Source organism: Plutella xylostella, chromosome 23 (assembly GCF_932276165.1).
Source record: "Plutella xylostella chromosome 23, ilPluXylo3.1, whole genome shotgun sequence".
Classification (NCBI taxonomy): Eukaryota; Metazoa; Arthropoda; class Insecta; order Lepidoptera; family Plutellidae; genus Plutella; species Plutella xylostella.
In genome coordinates, this window is record NC_064003.1 from 296,142 (window position 1) to 321,069 (window position 24,928).

At 36.3% G+C, this 24,928-nt stretch overlaps 1 protein-coding gene across 1 annotated transcript in view; it reads right to left on the reverse strand.

The window, feature by feature from the left end:
• LOC105389327 (alkaline phosphatase) overlaps window positions 1-24,928 on the reverse strand; it is a 69,855-nt gene that overhangs the window by 24,782 nt on the left and 20,145 nt on the right. Inside the window, exon 2 of the mRNA XM_048629581.1 lies at window positions 171-792. Coding sequence (XP_048485538.1) covers window positions 171-267 — 97 coding nt within the window. The 5' untranslated portion in view covers window positions 268-792. The remainder of the gene's footprint in view (window positions 1-170; window positions 793-24,928) is intronic.

Below are 24,928 nucleotides of genomic sequence, written 5' to 3' on the forward strand. Positions count from 1 at the left end.
TGTTAGTTCCAAAAGTGGCATTTGTTTTTTCCATATGTTTGTGTAGATTCAAAAATAGTATCGAATCCTGTGCTCGCGGCTCTGGTCTATCTCAATCGATATTCTTCCTTAGGGGATCCTAGCGGCGTATGTGATTCGGAGGCTAGTGAATATTTTAACAAGCTACATACCATAAGTCTCCTTGACCTCAGCCTTCATGGGCGCCGGCACGAGCTGGCTGCAAGTAAGCGTGCAGGCCGCGACCACCAACCACAACCACGCGCGCATGGCGGGACCGCCGCATTGGTGCGCCACTCGCTGCAGCGACCAATCACGGCGCGATGCTCCCACGATGTACGCACAGCTGACCAATCACTGCTAGGTGCACCACCGAGTGATGTGTACAGCTAGGTGCAGAGACCAATCAGTGCTAGGTGCAACACCGAGAGATACGTGCAGCTAATTGGTCAAGATTCACTGATGTTCGCACTAGTAGAAAGTTTTTTAAGATATAATATCTTTGGAACGTTAGTGATTGTATTTGTACGTTTGTTTTTTTGGAAAATATAATTATCCTAGCAATTTAAACTTTGAAGAAGCTTATAACTACATCACACGGTCACTGGTTTTCAAAACGTCATGGTTTTCACTGAACTATGCGCTAGTTTTCGCAGTTAGAATCACAATGTTTTAAAGTTAGAACAAGAGATTCGTATCATGGCCCTTTGAACTGATATTTGTAACTTTTCCGTTTTATAAAGCACATTGTCCGCGAGTGGACACAATGGAGTTCATTCCTCTGGGTGACAGTTCCTGTAACAAAGAAAACATATAATTAATTTAGGTAAATTGCAAAAAAATAACATTCATGGTTATACACCAAAGTAATTATGTAAAGAAGTGAAGCCAAGTTTCGGCGTAGACAGCGCTTTAGTAACAGATGATAATAAACAGTAATAAGCAGTAGCTTTTGTCCCGAATTATCGGGAGTTGTACCGATTTTGACTCACAGAATAATCAAGATAATTATTCTGAGTGTAGACGAGCCTTAATATTAATATCGGCGAGTTGAGGGTAGACTAATTTTATCCACGTAAACGAGCAGCGCGGGAGCGCTTTGCACTTTTGTGTGAGCAGCCGCGGTGAGCAGACGGTCAGAGTGAGGGAGTGATCAGTACCGTGGGATCGTGAGGACCCGGCGCAGCGGAGCCGAGGCGACCAGGCGCGTGGAGCCGAGGCGGGAGTGATGGCCCGGTTCAGACAACAGCCAGTTACAGCATGTGCGCGCAGTTACAGCTAAGTGACCTTTCTACTTACCTTTTATCTCTCGTTTATGATTGATAAGTTAGACCTACACTTGATTTCTTGATGTACCAATTGTGTTTATAATGAGTAAGGAAACTAAGGAGGTAATGTAAGGTTTAAAGGAGGTACGAGTACATACCGTACCCGTACCATATGATAATAGATAGATTAGATATTCAGTGCGCCAGGGGAAACAATCCCATGTGATCAGTGTAAGAAGCTAGGGAAACAATCCCATGTGATCAGTGTAAGAAGCTAGGGAAACAATCCCATGTGATCAGTGTAAGAAGCTAGGGAAACAATCCCATGTGATCAGTGTAAGAAGCTAGGGAAACAATCCCATGTGATCAGTCCCAGGGAACAACCTTGCTAGCGAGGCACGGGGTGGCTATAGGGGAGGTTGGAGGCCACTGGGGTGAAACCCCTAAGAACATCAGGATTATCCTTACCATTCAGACGATCAGGTTATTAGACTGATCGGTCATCACGTGTGCGTGATATTAAGTAACTAATTTGTTTATGATATATCCCATATTCGGTTCGTCACCGTGATTAGTATGTTTGTACTAATCACGGTTATTAACAGTTCAGATATTCGCGTTTACTCATATAAATAGTTAAATGAATTCGCGACATGGTGGAGATGCTGGGATCTGAGTGCAGTGTTACAGCTTTGTTTGACTTACGTGTAATTTATTTTTCCCTGCAAAAGGGTTTTGCAAAATACAAGAAAAGTTATTTTGAAATATCATGATAAACGTTCACCAGTGAATACTTTAGTTGTTTGAGAGAAATTGGGGACTATTCTTGAGACTCGTGAAAGGTTTTAATGAAAATATACACATAAAGATTAAGATACAAGTAAATTAGTTTGGTGTAACTGTTATATTAGTAGTCAATAGTATTTGACTGATTTAAGCATTACTTATTGAGTATCTGATGAAATTACAAGTACCTATAAATTGAAGTAAACCTTTGAGAGTTTAAATGATACATGCATTAGAGTCGCTTTTAGAGTAGCGTAACATTATAGTGACAAGATCCTTCCAGTAGTGGATGGCATACGATATTTGAGAGGATTATGATTGGAATTTTGCAGTATGTCAATTTGCAGTTAGCAATTGATCAAATTTAGACCTGCAAATGAGCGAAGTCAGATTTGAATTTATTAGTTATCATACTGAAATAATGTGATAGTACAGTCCGTTCACCGAAATGTGACTTTTAGATAATGAGTATTGTAGTCTACAATCTGTTCACTCAGCATATATTTTTCCCTGAGTATTATAGATATACCTATTTAGTGAATTTTTGAGTAATATATCATAGCGTGTGTGAGTAATTTATTCCTGGCACTTATTATGGTGCAGATTCAGATATTTAGTGATTGAATTAGACGCCATCGGGATAATCAAGTGGTTGCTCACAAGTTATTGGACTGCAAAGATGTTACATAGTTAATGCTATCCTTGATAAATGAAGCACAAATTCTACAATTTTATAATGAAATGAAACTTGTAAAGGTTCAAGTCACAGTACGAGGCGAGTAGACAACAGGCGCCCGCGCTGGCGCCATCGCCCGTTTTCTTTGTTAGGTTACATTGTTGCAGTCTAAATAATTTGCAAAGAAATTTGTTTTTTATTGCCTATTGAATATGGTTCAGTTTAATGAAGGATTTCCCAGAAAATATTTTTGATTTGATGATAAGTAGTACAAAACTCAGGTGATGCTCTTGCTTGTGGGTAGCTACTCCTTGAAATTTAGAATAACCAGTTGAAAAGCTATGAGCTAAAGAATATACCTATACCAGATGTTCGAAAGGAACAGTTTGCCTATTACCAAACATTTTGTAGTTCTCTTCGGATTGATAATTCGAGGATATTAGAATTAGATATCGTGAAAGTTGGTAGAACTTGTACTAAGTATCTGAGTTCGGCCGCCACGGCGCAGTCCGCGTTGCACGTGCACATACGGGATTTCCACTGAACTTCTTAGACGGTCAAGATTAATCTCTTGACATGGAGTCAAGTAATTAAATTCAAAAAATTGTACCGAATATGAATAGTGAAGTTGTCAGTTAATGAAGATTATACCCATGTACCTATATATTGTTCTCTGAAGTTATTTTAATAAATTCTGCTTTATAATATAATAAATAAAGCTTCAAGTTATTTAGAAGTTAAATGTATGTCTTACTTTAGTTCAATGTGAACTTTAAAATGTTTAGATTTCAGTAAGCGTTAAACTTTAGTTACAAGTGAATGGCCTTAACCAAGGAGCGACTCAGAAAAGGATCAGAATTTAAAGTACTTAGCTTATAAATCAAAGAACGTTTTTGGTTATTAATACCCAAGCAGGGTGGCCAATATCGGAGAATGAATCTCCTCTTGAAAATGAATATGATTCGCATTGTGCCCAATACTGTTAAGAGTGTTTGAATTGTCATTGTACTCTTACTGAGTATACTTACTTATACTTACATACATCTTAGCAATGTAAAATTTCAGATAAATTCTTGCGATTTTCTTCTTAAGCAGACCAGTCGTAACATAAGTCTGTATAGTTGCTTAAGTACTGTACTTTCAAGCTAAAGTTTCTGAAGGTAAAGGAAAACAAACTGTAAAATTTATATACTCAGTTGAAATTAGATATATGTATACTGGGTTAACTAAGACTATTCCTTTTCTTTGCATAATAAGTACCAAGTTGGGACACACAATTACGTGCCAACGTAAATAAGATATACCTATAGAATGTTTATAGTAATCATAGAATTTAAAGGATCACGAGTGATCTCAGAAGTTTTAGTCAATGAGTCCGAGAGGAAAATAAGTAGTTTCAGTTTCATCAAAGTTGAAACAGTTGTATGTGAGATGAAGTTGATTAGTTTCGTTCTAGCTGTTAGAATTATAGCACAAGTAAATAAAGTGGCGCGACAACACTTGCATGGTTGCATGTTATGACTTATCAGTAACAGTAAGTTGTCCAACAGTAAGTTACTTATTCAGAGAGACCAAGTTAAGTCAGTCAATCAGCATTGTGGTATGTGGTATTCACCATATTTTTACCACCATAATATTGAAATCTGTCGTAAAATTGGCATTTTTTATGAAAGTTCTGCTATGATTAATGTTATAACATTCTAGTTATAGCACGTAAAATAGCCCAGTTGCAGAAAAAGCATTGCTATTAAGACATTAGAATTCAGATCTAGTTAAGAAGTCAATCTAGACTACTCATTGACAATGTGGAATACCTACAAAGTAACTGTCAAAATCTTAGTGATACATATCATGTTGGTACAGTAGATCGATTATTAATTTAGAGTTTTACTTTACGAAACGTGGTCTTAAATCCATGGTTATAACAGTACTGATATAGAGGAACGTTAGATATAGAACATAGACCACCACAGACTTAAATTAGTCATCAAAGATAAAATTCAGATTCACGTTATTTTGAATCCAAAATAGTTTTATTAGTAAAAACAAGTTTGCCATAGGTAAATAGTATGGGTAACCAAGTAGTATATAAACACATCTCTTTTATTGAGATCTGCAATATTTTTAGATTTGAATCATTATATCATATTTTTAGAGTCCAATTATGTGTGGTGTACAATGTATAATTGTATACATATAATGCACATGACCTTAACTAGCATGTGGTATTGGTACTCATAAAGTAAAGTACCTACGTAAGAAGAGAATTATATGTAGATATACATGGGTACGTACGTACGTCACCAATGGAAGAAGAATTCAATAGACAGATAGACGGTAATCCTCTTTATGTTTCCTTAACATACAGATGTTATATCAGAAGAACATTGTATAAGTCAGAAGTTTAAGTAGTGTGAGTGTTGAAGCAAAAGGGTACCTAGTGGGTACCTAAGTCTCAATTAAAATTAAAGATTAACAATTTTCAAGTTAAATATTGAGTACTTACCTAACTAGAGAACGGATGTGTAAACTGGTGCTTACGTACTATGTATTAGGCTTGAAGAAGGATAGATAGAATATGTGCAACACATGTAGGTACATGTGTTGCACATGATGTTGGCTGTGTTTTAGTGTGAATAAATGAAATGAATATTTGAGGCCCAATGGGGATGTAACTGAAATATTATGTAATTATAAGATAAGATAAGAAGACCTTTGTGCAAGGTATGCAGATTGGGGCATACAATTCCGGATAAATTTTTAAATTTACAACTCAATACCGGGATTCCGGTATTGGTGCCGGTATTAGACTTCATTGTAATAAATGGCATATATTGTGTTTAAAGGTCGTGTAGGACCAAATTAAACAAGAAAAGTTTTACTTACAACAATTGTGTATTAGAGTTTATATTTTAGAATATATATTTTTAACATTGATTTTCGTTTACGCATGGACAACAGTAGATTTCCAACGTCCGAAAACTACATTAAACGGTTGGAAACAAGTGGGCTTTCGTGGTATATAGGAACACAAGGCTAACTACATTTATAGCCTAAAAGGGTCCGATTCCGGTGTTACTTCCATGCCGGTATTAACGTTCGATACCGGTATTGAAAAAAGCATAAAGTTTGTCCGGGATCCCGGTAGACAGATATGCAAATGGTAACCTGTGTGCATTTTATAGTGAATGGGTACTACTATACTTGTTCATTGAGTCAGAGTCAGAGTCAGAGTCAGAGTCAGAGTCAGAGTCAGAGTCAGAGTCAGAGTCAGAGTCAGAGTCAGAGTCAGAGTCAGAGTCAGAGTCGGAGTCAGAGTCAGAGTCAGAGTCAGAGTCAGAGTCAGAGTCAGAGTCAGAGTCAGAGTCAGAGTCAGAGTCAGAGTCAGAGTCAGAGTCACAGTAAGAGTCACAGTCAGTCACAGTCAGAGTCACAGTCAGAGTCAGTGGCAAAGTTAGTGCCCGTTGTAATTGGAAAGGTTGAGCTAATTTATAAGTAATGAACCTACCCATACATCTGAACTTTCATAGAACGTTGAACAGAACTATAGACAGAACATATAATTGCATATCAGTATCAGTATCAGAACCAGTATCAGCATCAGTATCGGTGTATGACTAACCGTGTCATCAAACTCTGTATAATAACCAAGTCCAGTAATAATAATAAATAAATAACTTTTATTGATCCAAAAACATGTAAAAATATACATCGAGTGAACACTATAAATATGGTAAACCTTGCCACCTAAACTAGGTTTAAAGCCTGTAATATAGGTGACAAGCTCTTCCGTTAAATCTAAGTAAGAGCATGTGAATGTATACAATTTTACAGACAAAAAGTATTGACATAAACAAGAAAATTAAAAATAACATGCAAACTTAACTAACTATAATATCTTTTGAAAAACAATTTTGAATGTTATATAATATATGTATGTATATAATCACTAAGATTATTAATTTTTATATGTATGTAGGTATCTAGTTAGTAGACTAAATTTATAAGCAATAGCAGCTATACCTCACAGATAATTAATTTGAGTTACAGTATTTTCATTATAGAAGGAACTACATTATCCCCGAAGGGGTGATATTAATAATTTTTCTGTCTCTTCATAATTAAGTGGTTTGAGCCAGTTTAAAAGTATTCGCTTGATTTCAAATTTATTTAGAGCATGAATATTATATAATTTGTTAGCAACATTATAAAGAAATCCACCAAGGTAGGTCTCTAATCTGTTAATGAAACAAGTCTTAAAGCCTTCAGTTTTAGAGATGTTATGGGAACGACGGGTCGCGATGGTGGCACAGGAGGGAGAATAATGCGTAGACGAATGGTACCGAATTATAGCACACTGGATATATAACTGCCTCACCGTAAGCACACCGCACTCTCTGAATAGGTCGGAAGTTGGGTATCTGATGGGCTTGAAAGAGCTTACTTTCAGTATTGCTCTTTGAGCGCGCTCAAGTGGTAGCAAGTACGTTTTGAACGTACCCCCCCAAGAATTAATGCAATACGTAAGTATTGATTGGCAAAGCGTAAAATATACCATTTTAAGGAGACAAGGGTTAGCTACATGGCGTAAAGTGCTAAAAATTGCCATCAGTCTTCTTATTCTTAGGGTAAGGTTGGCAATATGGTACTTAAATGTAAGATTACAGTCGATAACAACTCCTAAATACTTTATTTTATCTACACTTTCAAGTAGAGTGCAGTTGCAATCCTGTGAAGCCGATGAAGCATCGCCGGGGCAGATGTGAGCCCGGATTTTGAGGGACTGAATTGATTTCCGAGGTTTGCGAATAGAAAAGGACATATACTTGGTTTTATCTGCATTTAACGTCAAACTATTTATGAGTAACCAATTGTTTATTATGTTAAAACCGATTTGGGCGCAGTTAAAAGTATCGTTCCAGTCGTCCCCTTGAAACAAAAGCGCCGTGTCATCGGCAAAGGTAACGATTTTACCTTTAAGCAAATCTATGCTACACAGCTCATTTATGTATAGCAAAAAGAGGGTTGGCCCAAGGATGCTACCCTGTGGGACACCATAAGTAACAGGTAATGGATCGCTAACGTAATTTCCCACCCTAACAACTTGAACCCTGTCTGTAAGATAGTCTCTGAACAAGTCTAGAGGGACACCACGAACTCCAACGCTTTCAAGCTTGCACAATAACTTCGGAACCGATACCGTGTCGAAAGCTTTTGCCAAGTCTAGAAATATTCCTAAGCATTTCTTCCCTTTGTCTAAATTTGTAGCAATAAAGTTAGTCAGCTGCGACACTGCATCGGCCGTTGATTTGCCACTTCGGAAGCCGAACTGATTAGGAGACAAAATAGACATTGACTCGAGGTATGAGACAAGACGGTTGTTCAATAGACGTTCCAATATTTTCGATAGCGTAGGCAAGATAGAAATCGGTCTATAGTTATTGATCAACGTTCTGTCACCAGCCTTGTATACAGGTATAATAATTGCCTTTTTGAAAGCGGTGGGAAAAATACCTGTGGTGAGGGCCAGATTGCAGATATGGGTGAGAGGTGATATTAGGTATTCTTTGTTTTGTTTGATGACTTTTGAGGAGATGCCATCCCATCCTACTGAGCCAAGTAATTTAAGGGAATCAATAGTAGCATTTATTTCAAATTGGTCAGTTGGAATCATTGTAAATGAATTTGGAAGCTCCGCTGGTGGAGAATGACGCCGAGGTATATCGAGGTTAGCTATTTTCTCTGCCAGATTTTTACCTACGTTAGCGAAAAAGGAGTTTGTTTTATTTACAGCAACAGTCGGTGAGCTATCCGATTTCAGTATGTCCTGGGCAGAATCCTTTTTAGGTTTACGGTGAGTAATGCTGTTAATAGCTTCCCATGTTTTTTTGATTCCCAAATTGCTAGCACTTTCTAGTTCATTTCGATCATACTGCCTTTTTATTTTTTTAATTAATTTCCCGCAAAAATTCCTATACCGCGAATAGGTGAGTTTTAAAAGATAATTATCTGGATCCTTCCTAACTTCACTGTGTAACTTGTCTCTATGTTTGACACAACGAAGAAGACCTGGTGTCATCCACTGCTTTAAAACCACTTTTCTTCTAGGTATCTTGACGTAGATAGTATTTTTAGTGACTATATCCGAAATACACCGGACCAGGTAGTCAGTTGCTATGTTGCAGTCGTTAGATTCTAATATTGGACTAAAATTTAAATTTGAGAGATCTTTGCTTATCGCCGGAAAGATAATTTTGGGTACAGTGGTACAAGGTGTCAGCCAAGAGAGAGTTAGCCTCAGTTTAGATATACTAAAGTATCTTATTCATGATCAGGACTTCTCTTGACTTTTATGTGGGTTTACTATCACATAATATTCCCAGCAACTTAGTCCTATTACAAATACTTGTTGCAATGAATGTTTCCAAACTTATATCGTAATCTGTTAATGATAAAGAGACAGATTCTTTAATGGTATTCTAATATGAAGGGATGAAAAGACAGAATAGCACTCCTAAAGTTCAGGCATACTATAAGAGTCTGATGACTACTAAGTTAATGTTTTATGGCAGACGGACAGACATAAGTATACCTGCTTTCACTAGGTATTTCAGTAACAAAATGGATTTTGTTGTTTTGCTAGCATTTATTATCATTACCAATCTATAATAACTAGCACTGTTTTATACGAATAGTCGTAAGGATAAAAGACTTGCCATAGGGCAACGACGTAATAAGTCGAATACAAATCACAATTTTTAACTTTGAACTGCTGTTAACTTCCTATATTTGCCCTTGAACCATGTTTGTGTTGGTTCAACATTTTAACTGACAAAGGCAATATGAAAGCATAACAATAATGATGGAGGTTACAGAATGTAAAATATTACAATACACAGAAATTTACTCTAATGCTTGTTATAATAAAAGCTAAGGCTTAGATGTTCAAATTAAAAGTTTTTCTGTGCCGGGGAGGGTCTTCGAACGTAGTTCAAGATAATAGCTTGTAGTAGCTAACACTCCACTTATACCAAAACATAAATACATATAGAATAATAAAATTGAGTTACAGTATGGTTATAGATGAAGAGATTAATATAGTTGTTGTACATTGAACATTCATTTGGGATACCTACTAATATTTATATCCTTAGAATAGCAAACAATAAATACAATATTAATAAAGATAAATGATAAGAATATGACATGATTATATTGTTTAGTCTGAAGCGTTAATTTAGCTATATGGGGGACGTGTCGACACCGAATACATTATTGTGTGTTGAAATAGATGTATTCTATTCTATTCTGTGCAGAAAGGGGGCGATGTTTCTGTGCGTGGCTCTCTCGAGTAGAACCTTTGTGCATTTCCCCTTGGTTTCGGCTAGGCTAGCCACAGCTCCCGAGTAAACTGTCACAATAGTTTGTTTGCTAATTCTTATTTGATTTAAGATTATCGTTGATTGAGTATTAAGATTTAGAATGTTCAAGTGTCTACATGCTGAAGTCAACAGGAAAAATAGCTAAAAGCAGAAAATTGCAGTACAGTCGTGTGTATTATGTGACAGATATCAGTAATAAATGTAAATGCAAGAAGAGGTGTAGTAAGAAAAGAAGAGGTGTAGTAAGAATAAAAGATAATAGAAAAATAGGATGAACTATTATTTGTAATAGAAGCCACATAGTAGAAGTATCAAATAGAACTTGCAATAGAAAATTGCTTGAATTACTGGAATGTTGTTATGGTACGAAAGGAGAAGTGCAATTGAGGAACTTGTAGCAAAGGAGCCAAAACTAGAGATTGCTACCGATGTATGCTTTATTGCTTATTAATGAAACAGGCATTAATATAGACGTAAAATCAAAACACGAAAATTTTGAGAAGGGTCTAATTTGTCGGTGGCTGATCTATACATATACTTATGACCTATATTAGAATAGGTAAAAGCGTCTCACTCATAGAAACTTTTCTCTCGGCGGGAGTGTCCCGAATTATCGGGAGTTGTACCGATTTTGACTCACAGAATAATCAAGATAATTATTCTGAGTGTAGACGAGCCTTAATATTAATATCGGCGAGTTGAGGGTAGACTAATTTTATCCACGTAAACGAGCAGCGCGGGAGCGCTTTGCACTTTTGTGTGAGCAGCCGCGGTGAGCAGACGGTCAGAGTGAGGGAGTGATCAGTACCGTGGGATCGTGAGGACCCGGCGCAGCGGAGCCGAGGCGACCAGGCGCGTGGAGCCGAGGCGGGAGTGATGGCCCGGTTCAGACAACAGCCAGTTACAGCATGTGCGCGCAGTTACAGCTAAGTGACCTTTCTACTTACCTTTTATCTCTCGTTTATGATTGATAAGTTAGACCTACACTTGATTTCTTGATGTACCAATTGTGTTTATAATGAGTAAGGAAACTAAGGAGGTAATGTAAGGTTTAAAGGAGGTACGAGTACATACCGTACCCGTACCATATGATAATAGATAGATTAGATATTCAGTGCGCCAGGGGAAACAATCCCATGTGATCAGTGTAAGAAGCTAGGGAAACAATCCCATGTGATCAGTGTAAGAAGCTAGGGAAACAATCCCATGTGATCAGTGTAAGAAGCTAGGGAAACAATCCCATGTGATCAGTGTAAGAAGCTAGGGAAACAATCCCATGTGATCAGTCCCAGGGAACAACCTTGCTAGCGAGGCACGGGGTGGCTATAGGGGAGGTTGGAGGCCACTGGGGTGAAACCCCTAAGAACATCAGGATTATCCTTACCATTCAGACGATCAGGTTATTAGACTGATCGGTCATCACGTGTGCGTGATATTAAGTAACTAATTTGTTTATGATATATCCCATATTCGGTTCGTCACCGTGATTAGTATGTTTGTACTAATCACGGTTATTAACAGTTCAGATATTCGCGTTTACTCATATAAATAGTTAAATGAATTCGCGACAGCTTTTATGGGCTTCTATTTCAGCTATCAATCATGTATGTACGTTTTTGTTTATATTAATGCCTAAATAAATAAAAAATAGCAATGAATATTGGCCTACCAACGCGATTATTCCATCAAAGAAGTGCCTCGAATATTACAAAAAGAACAGCTCTCAAAGACGCGAACGCGCAGGGTATGAGGAATTTATCCAAAGCCACGTAATTTCCGTGGAAATTTGATCGATGAATCTGAACCGGATTATGTTCGCGTTGTCACGAGATTAAATAAAGGAGATTGTATTTTTAACCACAAAAAATAAAACAATGTTAGGGAAGGTTTTTTGATCCGTAGTTAACTCAACCGTTGGTCAAAAATCACAACCATTGGTTAAAAATGTAGCTATTATACTTGAAAAGTGACTTGACTAATGGCTAAAGTTGACTATGGATAAAAAAACCGGTCTTAGCCAAAATAAATGTTTCACTTTCGTATTAGTGCATGCCGTTGCCGCTTCCATTAGATGGGTTGACACTTCGATCACGTTTGACAACATTGATTAAACGCGGCAGCCGACCATAGCATGCGATAGTTCAAATAAAATTGAACTATATTTTACTTGCTAGCGAAGTTTATTTTTGTCATCAACTTGTATCTGCAAATTAATAGAGGTATTGCAACATATAGACCATGGTACATGTTATTCTTATAACATCTGAGTCATTGTAGATTATTTCGTGTGCCGAACATTATCGATGACTCGTATAATACCTATAGGTATCTACGTATGAGTATGACCATTTTACATTATGACGTCAACACTGGAAGTGGCACACTGAAAACCACATTCTGCTCATTCTGAAATAGTTAGACACTCATATTGCTTTTCAATGTCAAAAGTTCGGAGTCGTTAATCGAATAACAACTCTGTTATAAGGTTGTGAGATCTTAATGGATTTCATCGCTTTAATTTCAATCGTAAAAACTTTAATTTTGTAGCCTAAACTCCGCATACGAAGCAGATCAAAAATGAAATTTTATAGATGAACGCCGAAAATCTTTTACGATCGCGATAAAACATCGACCTGATAAAATGTTTTAAATATTGTTGGCGCAAGCAAATAAATTTCCAGTCGTAAAGTTGTAAGGAAAACATACTTGGGATTGTTCGACAAGACAAACTCCAACTTCGCCTCTTACCAATAATGGAGCTGGGTAAAAAGGGAAAGTTCTGTACAACTTATGCGTCCTTTGGTGCCTTACAAAATTTATATGAATGTGAAATTCAGCGATGTCCATATTATTATCAGGACTTTTCGCGCATTACAGATTTTTTATTATATAAATACGAATATATTCAGGACAAACTATATCAACTTAGATACTAGAAGGTATATTTTGCGCATTCCTTGTTATAGCAAGGAACATCCGAGCCTACGTTGCTTTATACTTAGTCATTGTCAGGGCCTTGCTAGATATAATATGTAATTAATTCTAAGATTATTCAGATCTTCTTGAAGAAAAAAAGAAAAATATACTTCTCTACATAACTAAAATGTTACACTAAAGCAATAACTTATTGGAATTTGGAACTGTGTATAAGAGTAGAGTATTGCATACACATTGCACAGTATAACATACCCATTCACTCTGTATTTGATCATTCGTTCAGTCCAAAAGGGGAATAATGAATGACTGACATAAAGTGAGAAAATAATATCATTCTTCATTCAAGCCGATTGTTTTGAAAGTGGTTTGCTATTAATGGCACCTTCAAAGAATTCTTAAAACAAACAACTTATAAAATAAAATAAAATAAAATAAAAAAGCCTTTATTTCTACCATAAAATATTAACATTAAATTAACAAGTTAGAGTATTATGGCCCTCATGTTACAAGTAAATCACACTTAATATCATGCTATAATCAATTCGCACTTATAAATTAATTTCACAATTAAAAGTTAAATTCAGACAATACAATACAATTTCATTATACATATAGGTATTACAATTATTTACAATTATTACAACATTTTTTTTTTTATTTTTTTATTTATACAATTCTTACTAAATATAAATTCATTTATTTCATTAAGTACATATCATTTAATCACAATTTAGTTATTAAATTAAATTAGATAAACATTCATTCAATTAACTATAGGCCATACTAATTATTTTGTAATTATGGAAGTCGCCTCTTCGGCGTAGGCCTCCCCTAACCTCCTCCACGTGACCCTGTCCCTGGCTTGTCGTCTCCAAGTCTGCCCGCATCTCTCTCTAAAGGTATCTTCCCATCTTTTCCTTGGTCTGCCTCTCTTTCTCACTCCATCTCTTGGTAGCCATTCGGTTAGTCTCTTTGTCCATCTATTATTTTCCATTCTACATACGTGCCCTGCCCAGTTCCATTTTAGTGTTCTTATTCTTTCGCATATATCCATTACTTTTGTTTTTTCTCTAATTGATTCGTTTGATATCCTATCAGATAATCGTATTCCTAGCATACTTCGTTCCATTTTCCTTTGATGTATTGCAAGTTTAGTCTCATCTTTTTTACGAAGGGCCCAGGTTTGACATCCGTATGTGAGGCAAGGTAGTATGGCTATTTCGTATAGTTTCCGTTTTAAATTCATTTGTATGTTTTGGTTCTTCATAATTTCTTTATAGCTCCAGTATTTCTTCCAGGACAAAGCAATTCTTCGGTTGATTTCTTTTTCTGTTAGATCATCGAATGAGATAGATTGTCCCAAGTATATGTATTCTTTGACATAGTCGATATTTTCGCCAAGTATTGAAATAATTTCTTCTCTACCATTTGTCAGTATTTTGGTTTTTGAGGTGTTCATTGATAGGCCGACCTTATTGCTTTCTGTTGCTAGTTCTTGGATCATATTCTGTAATTGTGCAGGATTTTCTGCGAACACTGCAATGTCGTCTGCGAATCGAAGGTGGCTTAAGCGTTCTCCGTCGATATTTACACCTCTACTCTCCCAATTAATGTTCCTGAACACCATCTCCAGTACAGATGAGAATATTTTGGGTGATATGGGGTCACCCTGTCTCACTCCTTTTTTGATTTGAAATTCTGGGCCGTCTCTCTCTAGACGTATTTTAGTGGAGCATTTTGTATAGAGGTTATGAAGTATCTCTACATACTTAATGTCGACTCCTTGGTCTAGTAGTGCTTGCCATATTGCACTGTACTCCAACAAACAACTTACATTTGTTTTATTCAGTGTTCTGCGAGAATTTTGTATGTTTTCATAAATTCCGAAGTAAAAGTTACAAAGTTGGAGTAATGATAATATTATGTGAAAGATAAAGGAAGCGGCGGCAGGTAAACACGCCGGCAAATTATCGAAAATTACTTGACATTATTATATTATTATGAATTTTTTCTTATGGTTCATGTTAACATAGTGTGCGAGCTTCGTATCAAAAATAATGACTCTAAAAGTGGATAAATAGTCTAATTGATTCAAATAATCCTATATGTCTTATAATAACGTTACATTTACTTATAAACGTTGTCATTTAAAAGTATACGAGATGTAAAATATACATAGCCTATTTTTTAGGGAGGTGAAGAGTTTTCTATGCATATAAACTAATGAACCCTGTATTTATTTTTCTAAATAATAATACTGGTTGCATAAATTGACAATTATTCTTCATTATTGAACTCACGCCATGTCATTAGTCGGAGTTAGGTAACTATTTCAAGCTCGCTTTCACAATTGCTTTTAAATTACACCAAAAAGAAAAATGGTAAAGAAAATGGCGTTTATTGGGCTCAGTCATGCCACGGTGCCGTTATTTACTACATTCAGTTAACATGTACGGTGGCCTGCGCCTAAAAGTATACAGGCGGAGTTTTTAAAATAGCGATCCCTGATGATGAAGGGACCAGCTACATCTGTTATAAATCCGGGGACGTGTTGTGTGTGATATGTGTAGTAGTGGTGTTTATGTGGATGTGCTTGAGCAGCATGTGAGCTTGAGATCGATATTTTAAAAACTCCGCCTGTATACTTTTAGGCGCAGGCCACCGTACACCTTAATTTTCCTTTAACAATTTGCATTGTGCAAGATTTTTTATCATAATTTTTATTTTTATTATTGATGATGACGTGACGATGATACCGTTCCAAATTTGAAATATTTTCCCGACTGATGAATCTGTTAAATTACATACACTTTTAAAAATATGTATGTACGTTGAGTTACGAAATCCATATAAATATTAGTTTTAACATAGTTCCTTCTATATTAATACTTACGTTATTAGATTCTAAATGTATTACCAAAAATACAAATAATAAAGCTTTGTAGAATAGATTTCTGCTACGATATCCGTAGCAATGCTACGAGATTTATTGTAGCGGAATCACGTAGCAATTTAATGTTATTTTTAGTTTGTAAATAGATTGATATGTTTTTAACCGTTAACTAAAATAATATTCATAATATATATGCTGGTCTACATTTTAATACGTAGACCAATAGCAACCACCATGTTTAACATCATAATAAATATAAGCAAATATTAAACGAGTTTCATCGTTTTTATATTATGTGCCGAAGCAATGATAAGACTTACAGCACTAGAGCAAAATTTCAGCCTCAGAATGTTTTATGAAATACAGATATATTAAATAAATTAAGTTGGTATTACGTTAGTATTATGTAAGCGTTTGGTTGGTACAAAGGTTGCTATTGTATGGAATTATTTGTAAATGACGCTAGTCTGATGGGCCAATCCTTTCACCATGGCGATAAATCCTGTTTTAGCTTTGGTGTTTGTCACAGATACGATAAGAAGGACTTAATAATATCCAGAAGTTATTCTTGAATGAAACAAGACAAAATCTTGGCACTAGTTGTGACAAATAATGAGACTTGTTTTGTACCAACTTCCTTACATAAGTAAAGTTATTCATACTATTCAAACATTATTGTAACAAAATTTAACAGTCCCAACTTCCAACTTTAATCTGCTAAATAACCAATTGAATCATAATCAATACGCCAGCCACGGCTAACGACCAGCAGTTGGAGCCGCAATTTCAGGAACGGCTGAAACTGCGAGCCTCGACTCTGCACTTAGCACAGGAAGAGCACACCACCGCCACCGATCTGGGGTCACTCTAGTATTACGAAATACACTCACGAGCAACGAAAATGTTCCACTTAAAAATTTCGACTGCAATAATGAACCCAGTTTTTAAAAGATTTATTTAAATTTAGATATTTGTAAAATATTTGCATTTATGGTTGGTAGGTAATATTCTAACACGCTGTTTTTTTTTTTTTTTTTTTTTTTAAAGATTTTATTATCACTCCACAGACTTTATGTCCGTGCCTTTTTGAGAGATCAATATATTGTGAGAGTTTGGTTGTTTTTTGTCTTCATCTTTTAACTACTCACTACTCAATGTGGAAGCTTATAATATATATATTTTATCTTTTATATATATATACCTATATATTATTAATAATTTTTTTTTTTTGCACTCCTGGAGGAAAATCTACACAGACACCTGGGAAGGGGACCCAGGTAACACGCTGTTAAATGTACTTCATTAATAGTATCCTCTCCTAGTTTGGGAGCTAGGTCACAATGTGATGTGTCTAATTTCTTACAATAAATATATTTTTCATTTTCATAAAGTCATAGTTATAAGTCGACCGAACAATGGTAAGCTTTCATGCAATCGGTAAGTTCGAATGCAACGAGATAGAGTCATGGTTAGCCCAGAAATACCCCGAAATTTCGTATAAGTAAGGTAGAGTGACCCTCCAGAGCTCAAATATCGGCTTGGCGTGTCAATAAGCCGTTCTCCAGCACATTAGCAGTATCGCAGTCCCACATTCATATTGCCGACTCGTTATCACATGGGGGTTGAAATCAGTTTCGTGCCACAAGGAATGTCTGTGTGGGAATTGTCACCTGGCCGAAGTTGGGATATTGAATTTCGCTTTGTTATTTTTGTTGCTTTGTGCTATATCGGATATTCTGCTGAAATATTATCAGAGATAATACTTAAGTCTATGATCTTGGCTGAAAGGTGTTGTATGGTGCTGAAAGGACCTTTTAATATCAATATTTACGATAATGTAATTTTACCATATTTTATAACTATGCATAATATCTATAGAAAAAATTATCTCCAATGAAATCTTGTGTATAAAATTTACATATAGACTGCCAAGACAACATGGTAAACAATAAATCTGCAATGACAGAGGTCACATGGAGGCTCCCAGTTCTGTCCGTGGGACACCCTGGAGCTGAGTCGGCGCGTGTTGTACAACTTCGTGATTTACAGCTGAATCAGGGCCGGAGATTTACTGAATGAAATATACTACACGGGAATAAACCGGGAGTCAGATGTTACGGACGACTCTGGGTAGCTGATTTAGGTGGTTATTCGTAGTTTTCACTCCGCTATGAGACGGCAATTGCAGAAGAAGAATACGAATAATGTGCATCATAATGAAAGGAAGACAAAAGGTAAATATGTAGGTAAAATTATGAAAATATTATGCAATTAATAAATAAAAATATGAGAACTCGTTGACCCGACCGGTCATCGTTTATCGAACATTTTGTTTATTAACTATATAAGGATAAATAAAACATTACGAATTTTGTTTATTTATTTCAGCTGAAAAGTTGTAGAATGAATTTTAGGGACGGTTAATTTAAGGAAGAAAATCGTTTTAATCAAATTATACTATTGTTCTGGCACCGGACCTCACTGTTCCCTGTTGCCATACCCGTATTATCTACATTATGTATCTCGGAATACTAACATTTAACAGTAAGTCGGTCGTTCCGCCCTCGCTGTGATCTCAGAAAACGTAATCATCATTGCGAGGAGAGCAGAGTGTGTAGGATAACCATGATAAGGAATACTCTAAAAATATGTAAAAAAATCTGGGTGCATATCAAAAACGATTTCATTATCATACAATATCATAATTGCAACGGCAACTCACGAGTATCTTTCCTTGTTTGAATCCTTTTTTCTAGTAGTCATGTTTAGTTTTACAGCTTGAAATATAGGAAACTATTACTAGGTAAGTACCTAATATCTGTAACAATCCAACGTTCAGCTTCCATGCAAATAATTTATAATGGTGTTAACTGAAATCATACCCTGGTGGTAACCCTATTCAGTATCAATATTTTTTCATGTTCGCCGTCGCTGGCAACCTCCACACAATCCCCCGGGAAATAGAATTACTCTCAAGTACAGAACAATGGAATCTCTTGGAGGATACAATTACATCTGATCCCGACATACCAGCTCGCTGCTACAACCGTGAGGAGCTGTATGATATTAAGCAATACGTAATGGTGTTAATGTGAATCTTACCGAGTCTGTTATATCGTGTGATAAGTCATTATGCGTTATTATAGGAGACCATTTGAATGTTGAGCATATCAAGACGTCTGGCTTCTTTGCTCAGTAAGAAAGCAGCTCAAAGGGTATCGGAATATATTTTTTATCGGTAACTAACTAACCATATGTATCTATATAAATATAAATTATTTTTCTTCGGTGATATAGGTACCCGGCGCGTATTTATGTATTTGTGTAATTGTTTATTAACCGCACTGAGATCATTTCAGTGTCGTTGTCAAGGAAGTCCTTTAGTAATTGTCACTTTGACGGCAAACAATTATTTCGAATTAATATTAATCAAAGCGAAATCAAGCTTCATTAATAAAACAATACGCCTCTCTTCCGTAAAGTAATTAAGCCATTTCGGTCGTTTCCGTTAGTAAATGAATAATCGTGACGGAACATTCAACGTTGAGATTACTGATGAGTCGATGTCAATGGGGATGGAAAACTACTTATAAATTTTACACGTAAATAAATACAATGTCTGCTTCTTCTAGGGCTGAGCTACATCTTGGTGAAAGGAATTCACATTCAGATAAGTTGTAAGTCGATGACTGCCCAAGGTCTTATTGTGATTTACACTCCCAATAAACACAAAACAACGTTTCTGCTATGGCGCCCTTACCAGTTGCCCGAGCACAGGATTCGAAACCTCCGTTTACGTTGCGTATCGTCAAATGTCACTGTCAAAATGTAAGGCAAATTTGTTTGTTCCAAAAGTGGCATTTGTTTTTTTCCATGTTAGGTGGAATTTCACCAAACCCTAAACGTATTAAGTAGCCTGTCATACGTCTGTCAGTTAGTACAAAATGTATTTAAAATTTGATTTAAATACGTTTAGCGTTTGGTAAAAGCGACCCTTCGTGTAGATTCGAAAATAGTATCGAATCCTATGCTCGCGCCTCTGATAAGTCACTATTCACAGGAGTAAACGTAACCTCATGATGTGTTCCATTATTATATGAGTGAGTTGTGAATCGTATATGGGGTAAAAGCAAACTCTCTATAACTGGAACTCCAAAAGAGCATGTACTATTACTAAAGTTCTTGTTAAGTTAAGGAGTTATCTATTTTATTATAGAATTTAAAGTTGAGTAGTAGACCTAAAACGATATAGTAAATAGGCCATATGTGCGGGTCAGAATCACAATCAATTCATACAAAATATCCTTAGTTAAAAAAAAAACATTTTGCGATCGTTCCGCGTAATCACGTTTAAACTTTCTTACATGGGCTTAATAATTGGGACCCAAATGTCTGTCCATCTGTCAGACTGTCAGCGAACTGTGCCTCAGGGCCTCGAGGTTCTTGTATACATACATAATTCTGTTTCTATGCTGAAATTCTTAGAATGAAACAAAGGTTAACAGCAGTTTATTTCTGGCAGTGTCTGGTAGCAATGGCTGGGCTTTAGATGTAAAATCCCAGGTATCTACTATCATAATTATTTATTCTATCTACATAGATTTAAAGCTCATTCTCATCTATGCCACAACAACGTTAGTGGTTAAATGTAATTGGGTTTTGAATAATTCATTGCTCGTTGCAAAATTGCTTTGTTCATCAAAGTAAATTAATTTACTTTTCAAACAAGTCAGTGCGTTTAGTTATTCAATAAACAAATCTTCTATGCGAGCATTTTCAATATCTCTTCTTAAAATAGTTGGATGTTGTTAAAATAAAACGTTTTTCTTTCACTTAGATACCTACACCATGAATTTTCAGCATAGAAGAATAAACATGAATTACAAAATAACTTTCCGTAATTACACACGTCTCATAGTTATTAAAGCAGATTTCAAGTGGGATTAAACAAATGCCCAGCCTTAATAGCTTTTGCAGCGCTAAAAGTGTTTAGACCGGAGTCAGACGGACCTAAATTTATAACATCCTTTCCGGGGCTCGTTTAGGCCTAACCGAGTTTCCGATGTGAATAATGTACGCTGTTTTAAGTGTTGCGTTTTCCTTCATTTACTATTAACATGTTCGTAGCTTGTCCTCGGTACCTGGCGCCTTACTCTGAGCAAATAAGCGATGCCAGAGCAGAACTTTGGTTTCATAAAGACTTGAATATCTTGATAGTGACACTTATTAGATTTCAGAATACTGCTAACCTGGGTACTAGGTACATAGCGTATAACTGCATTTATCATAGTAACACAAATATGTTAGTCGTACCTCTCAATGCATTGGTCTAACGAACTATAATAATATATTAGCTGGCCCATTCACTCCTAAAGCACGCGGTAAACCAAACGCGGACTCATTTAGCCGCTTCGCAAGGATTTCATTTGCTCGAAGTGGCGTGGCCGAGGTTATTACAATAAAGTACATTCACACTTGGGCTTGTCGGCCATAGAGCTGGCTTCACACCGGATTAACTCGGACAGTACTGCTAATGCGTAACGAAGCCAAAAACAGAAGCCGTACTTAGTACTTTCAGTTCAAAACTCACTCTTCGGTCCAACGAATTAAAGCCGGCACAAAGTCCTAAAAGTTACGATAAGCACGTCCTCTAGTGTATGTCGTTTCGTTTTACTGCTACTTGTAATCAAGGGCCTTGTTTTGTACCTTTGTTAGGTTTCTTTATAGATGTTAGTGCCTAATGGACACGGCCCTTGAGAGGCTTTTTATTTACGAGTTCTAGGTCCTTGAATTACAATAATTCCTCTTACTTTGAATTAAGTAAATTACATACGTAGACTGGGTAAGTTCCTACTTACTTTTATGTTTCATCATCATCAGCCAATAATCTTATAAATGCATACTCGTTTAACGCTTACACAAATTCTATTTAAAACATATTTATATTTTTATAACCACAATATGTTTTTTTAAATTACCTAACAAAAATTTATTCTCACTACCGTTATTAGCATCGTCTCGCAATTTTTCCAAGCAAAGTAACAACCACTAACTCAAAGTAGGTCATGTTTCACATAAGACGATTTCGATGAAGTCACTGATCAAATTCCCAGCGCTGGCTAATCTGATCACAAAGTCAAACGCAGGGAGACTGAGTAAAGAATCACTGGATAAGCCGCGCCGCTGGCAGCGCGCCAACTTACAACTTACAACTTACATATTTGACACAAATAATAAGCAAGCCATACGTGTTGTATGTACCGACGTGTGTGCATACATAACCGATCGATGTGCGAACTACTAAGCAGGATTCTAAACGTTTTAACGGTGGAAACTAACCCCCAATTTCATAGAGCTTTTTGACACTTTACAATAAGTTTAAAATTGTCGTTGTGATATACGAATTTCGAAATTCGTGTGTTTCAAAGTCAATTACTTAGCCTTACTGTAAATTTACAATACGGTCTATGAATTTGAGTGTAAGTATTTTGATAAAATGAAGGAAGAAAGAAATTGTCTTTTTCATAGGTAAAACAAATTCTTCTTAAATATTTTTTTATAAAGCGTGGACTTAACGCTAAAAGTATTTTCTACCTGTCAAACCACACGATAATGTATGTTATAAGGTGTGCAAAAAAAGTTAGAAATTGCTATTGCATACAATTTTTTTCAGGATAACTGGTGAATCCGCCCTTTATTGGGTGCAATGTTTGTCGCCGCGTATTTCAGCAACACATCGTTCGCATCGAAATTACGATTTTATCCGGAACTTCGCGACAGATTGAAAAAGTTTTAATGACGGGGCTCCGATGTATGAAGCGCGCCTATATCGACCCGGACAATATGTGCTGTGCGTATTGATATAATTTAGCGTGGGACACCCTCCAGTCCACTGGATCGACGACCTCAAGACCGTAGTCTGTAAAGGTTATACGAGGTAGGCTTTGGGTCTCTGTGGCGTTTCTCGGAAGAGTCCTATGTGATGTTTAATGGTTTTAGAACATGGGTAATCCTTATGGAATTATTAATCGAACTGAACTCAAGGATATTTCATTACAATTCCTAGAAAATTTAGAAACCCCGGGCGTAATATCTTAGAAAATTTATATTATTGCGATGGAAGTAATTTTTAGTCAACATGGGAATGGGTAATTACAACGAAATCAACTTTTCCAAATATAAAATACTTAGCAGCACTCAGAGATTTACTTAAAAAAATAAGAAAAATACCTAGTTATTTTCCGAGGATTATGATTTCTTGCAAAAAAGAATTGGTTATTTATTTTCTATTCTTAGGTACTTATATATACCTACATAGTATTATCTCAGTGTTCTGACATCAGGCAGTATTTTCAGTTGTCTATTTCAGTAATTCGAGTTACAATTTGTAACCGGTTCCAGTAGAGACTGGAACTGAAAACATTTAGCAGTACCGTTGTAGTCGCTAATGGCTGAATTAGTTTGCAACCACTGTGTTTCGAGTTTGTTTCGAAACACTGCAAATTGTATAAATTTTAGCATAGCATATAGGTACACTGTAGCTTATTCTGGTTTTAAACCAAATTGGTTAGTGTCATCAGCGTGTACTTAGTAGTCTACTCTGTCCTCGGCCGTCCTTTTTCAGCCACTACTTGCTCCCTGCCTAATGTCGTCGGCCGGAGAGTGTCCCACGGTACACTTACCTACCTACCTGTTCGTTGTCATTGGTTATTCAGTGAACTTATAATGGTCCCTGCCCCTGCTCCATCGTCAGTGTCCACGTTTCAGAACTATTAAGATGTTTGTCTTTGGGAATGGCCCTTACAAATAAGTAGGAAACGCTTCGCAGTTCAACGTCTTCAAGTCATTTCACAATGCATTTATCATCAGCCCGTTATCATCATTTTGAGAGATTTTTATAATGTGTTAATGATAAAAAGTAATTGAGCTCCTGATCCAAGATAACACATACTGTAATTTTTTATTCGACTAAAAACTGAATTTTATTTCATTTTCGACGCAGCGACACTAATGAGAATGGATTGACTTTATAAAGAGCCTCAAATAACAAAACTCATTTTCTTTATTACGGTAAAAATACTAAGTACCTAGGTACCTCATAAAAGCACAAAGTGAAAGCACAATCTTACTTAAGTTATTTATTAAATGGATTCGTATGTAAATTGAGGTTTTTTCTTCTTGGGGGAATATTATTAATGGAACAAAATTCCAACTTTACTTTGTATTGCGCTGGCTTGTTAAAAATTGGAACAGAATTTTCAAAAATCTAATACAATACGGTTTATACGAAGTTTTCAGACGAAAATGGCGGGATGACCTCAACAGGTTTTGGCCTCAATGACCGTAGGAAGCACGGTCATGGTCAGCAAGCATGGCATCGGTCGGTGGTCAGTTTATAAGCATACATTTGCCCAGCAGTGGGCACAAAACAGGGTACATAAAAAAAACGAAGTTAAGACCCCATGAACTTTAAGGAACCGCTTTTTCAGTCGTGAATCCATCGCTAAAGAGGCGGCCTCGCGCAGGCAGCCAGTGGCACGGGTAAGCCAGGTTGGCTCAAGGCGGCCGCACTGATCCCTACAAATAGATTCGTTTCGCCCGCGTGTAATACATCACTTGAGGCGCACTTTCTGTCTTATTTGCTAAAGTGAAACGCACTTGAAAGAAATCCTAAATCTTTTGGACATGTTTGTAGCCTACAGTTACATTTTGTTTTTGTTAGATTCATTTGGTTTATTTACTTATTTCTTTATTTTACTTCCGAGTTTAATAAAGCTATTCGTAATCCATTCGTTCATTTATATCGGAGGTGACGGGTCCATGTTTTATATGCTTAGTTATTTATCACGTCTATTCGATCCCTCATTCTAGATCGTCTCGTAAATCTTCGTTTAGTCATTTTTTCGCTCAAAGACTGATCTCGACAAATCAAAAAAGGCACGAACATCAATTCCCGATATCTATCAAACGACTGACGCTCGCCAACACA